Below are 1,751 nucleotides of genomic sequence, written 5' to 3' on the forward strand. Positions count from 1 at the left end.
ACTGCACCCCTCCCCCACCACAGTATCCCTCTCAGCACTGCACCCCTCCCCCACCACAGTATCCCTCTCAGCACTGCACCCCTCCCCCACCACAGTATCCCTCTCAGCACTGCACCCCTCCCCCACCAGAGCTATCCATCTTAACCTTGGTGTCTGATACTCTATAGCCTAAGTTGCATTCACACTCACTCCTAGGAGCTGTGAAGTCCCCAGATCTATAACTGAATTAGACAAGCTCACTTCTTCCGCCCCTTTCTTCCTCCCCTCAGATCGCCCAGGGCTAGCCTGTGTTGAGAGAATAGAGAAATACCAAGACAGTTTCCTGTTGGCCTTTGAACACTATATCAATTACCGGAAGCACCATGTGACACACTTTTGGCCCAAACTCCTGATGAAGGTGACGGACCTGCGGATGATTGGAGCCTGCCATGCCAGCCGCTTCCTCCACATGAAGGTGGAATGCCCCACTGAGCTCTTCCCACCTCTGTTCTTGGAAGTATTTGAGGACTAAATGGACTGGACAAGTTCTTGTCATTCCTGCAGCACGACTGGGTGTCATTGCATTCCACCTGTAGCTTTCTGTTGTTGTTTCTTCGTTTCTTTGTGTCAAGTGAGATCATCAGATGGTCAGCAGATCATCAATGGCATAGACTTGGATGAAATTGTTCTTTGAATGTGGGTCTTTATAACCATTGCATTTTGTTCTCCAGTCCTTAGTGTGAATGCTTTGAAGGGCTTACAGCAGTGCAGGCTGAGTGGGTACAATCATTATTTCACCAGCACAAAGTCATCACCAGCTCCCATCTGTCCCTGGGCAGACTGAAGCAAGCCAAACAGCATTTCAGAAGACTAAAGAAGCCTTAAAACCAAGACCACAGTCATCCCGATCCAACATGATCCATTCTGATGTTTGCGAGGTGAGGCTGTAGAGCCGAGGCCACCTCAGGTTGAGCATGGCTTTTAACACGGAAGAGAAGGAGCAGTTTCTACTCAGGAGCTCACCATTTCCAACACCCGTGTTCTCCAACAGCCTGACTTGGAATGTGCAGGAATATCCATACCATAACAAATCAGCTTTCCTTTCCATGGCCTTCTGTAACCTTATGATTTACTTCAAGTTGCACAAGAGTATGACTTGACTGGTTTGAGGCCACAAGGAAAGTCTTTTTTTCAGTATGCCCATAGAGCTTGTAGATCTTCATCAATGTTAAAGCATAGTTTCCAAAATGCACATGGTGTTATCTCAAGCAGGAAGGCACCTTTCCACCTTACATAGATTCATGCCACAAACCTCAAACCTGTTTACACAGCGCAGTCCCTTCCGACGGCCTATGAAGCAGTCCTCCCCCAGCTTGGCTCACAAAGGTCTTATCCAGGCTGTGTCTGTTGAGCTGATGATATTCCCCTGTAGATTGAATCTTCCAGTCAGGGATAGACATGGTGAAATTCCAGTCCTGTTTGGGAAAATCCCTGGAAAAGATCAGTACAGGAACAATCAGATTCAAAGGAAAAGAACTACGCATGGTATAGGCTGTCAGATAAGGGCGAGTGCTCTCCCTGGATCAGCAAGCGCTTGACTTATTCACAAATATCTCCCAGTCCCATCCCATCCCTGTCTCCCAATCTACCCCTGTGGTTACGGTTACCCACCTCCCCAGATTCTGAGGCACTAAATAGCTTCCTTCTCTCTCTCTCTCTCTCTCTCTCTCTCTCTCTCTCTCTCTCTCTCTCTCTCTCTCTCTCCTTCTCCC

The 1,751-nt window shown here is 48.1% G+C and overlaps 1 protein-coding gene across 9 annotated transcripts in view; it reads left to right on the forward strand.

Moving 5' to 3' along the window:
* Positions 1 to 1,714, forward strand: part of Thrb (thyroid hormone receptor beta) — a 356,182-nt gene extending 354,468 nt beyond the window's left edge. For all 9 annotated transcript variants that reach the window (XM_029541431.1, XM_021203598.2, XM_029541433.1 and 6 more), the window contains one exon: positions 270 to 1,714. In XM_029541431.1, the coding sequence (XP_029397291.1) occupies positions 270 to 511 (242 nt within the window). In that variant the 3' untranslated portion in view covers positions 512 to 1,714. The remainder of the gene's footprint in view (positions 1 to 269) is intronic.
* The last annotated feature ends 37 nt before the right edge of the window (positions 1,715 to 1,751 follow it).

This window comes from Mus pahari, chromosome 8 (genome assembly GCF_900095145.1).
Source record: "Mus pahari chromosome 8, PAHARI_EIJ_v1.1, whole genome shotgun sequence".
Taxonomy (NCBI): Eukaryota; Metazoa; Chordata; class Mammalia; order Rodentia; family Muridae; genus Mus; species Mus pahari.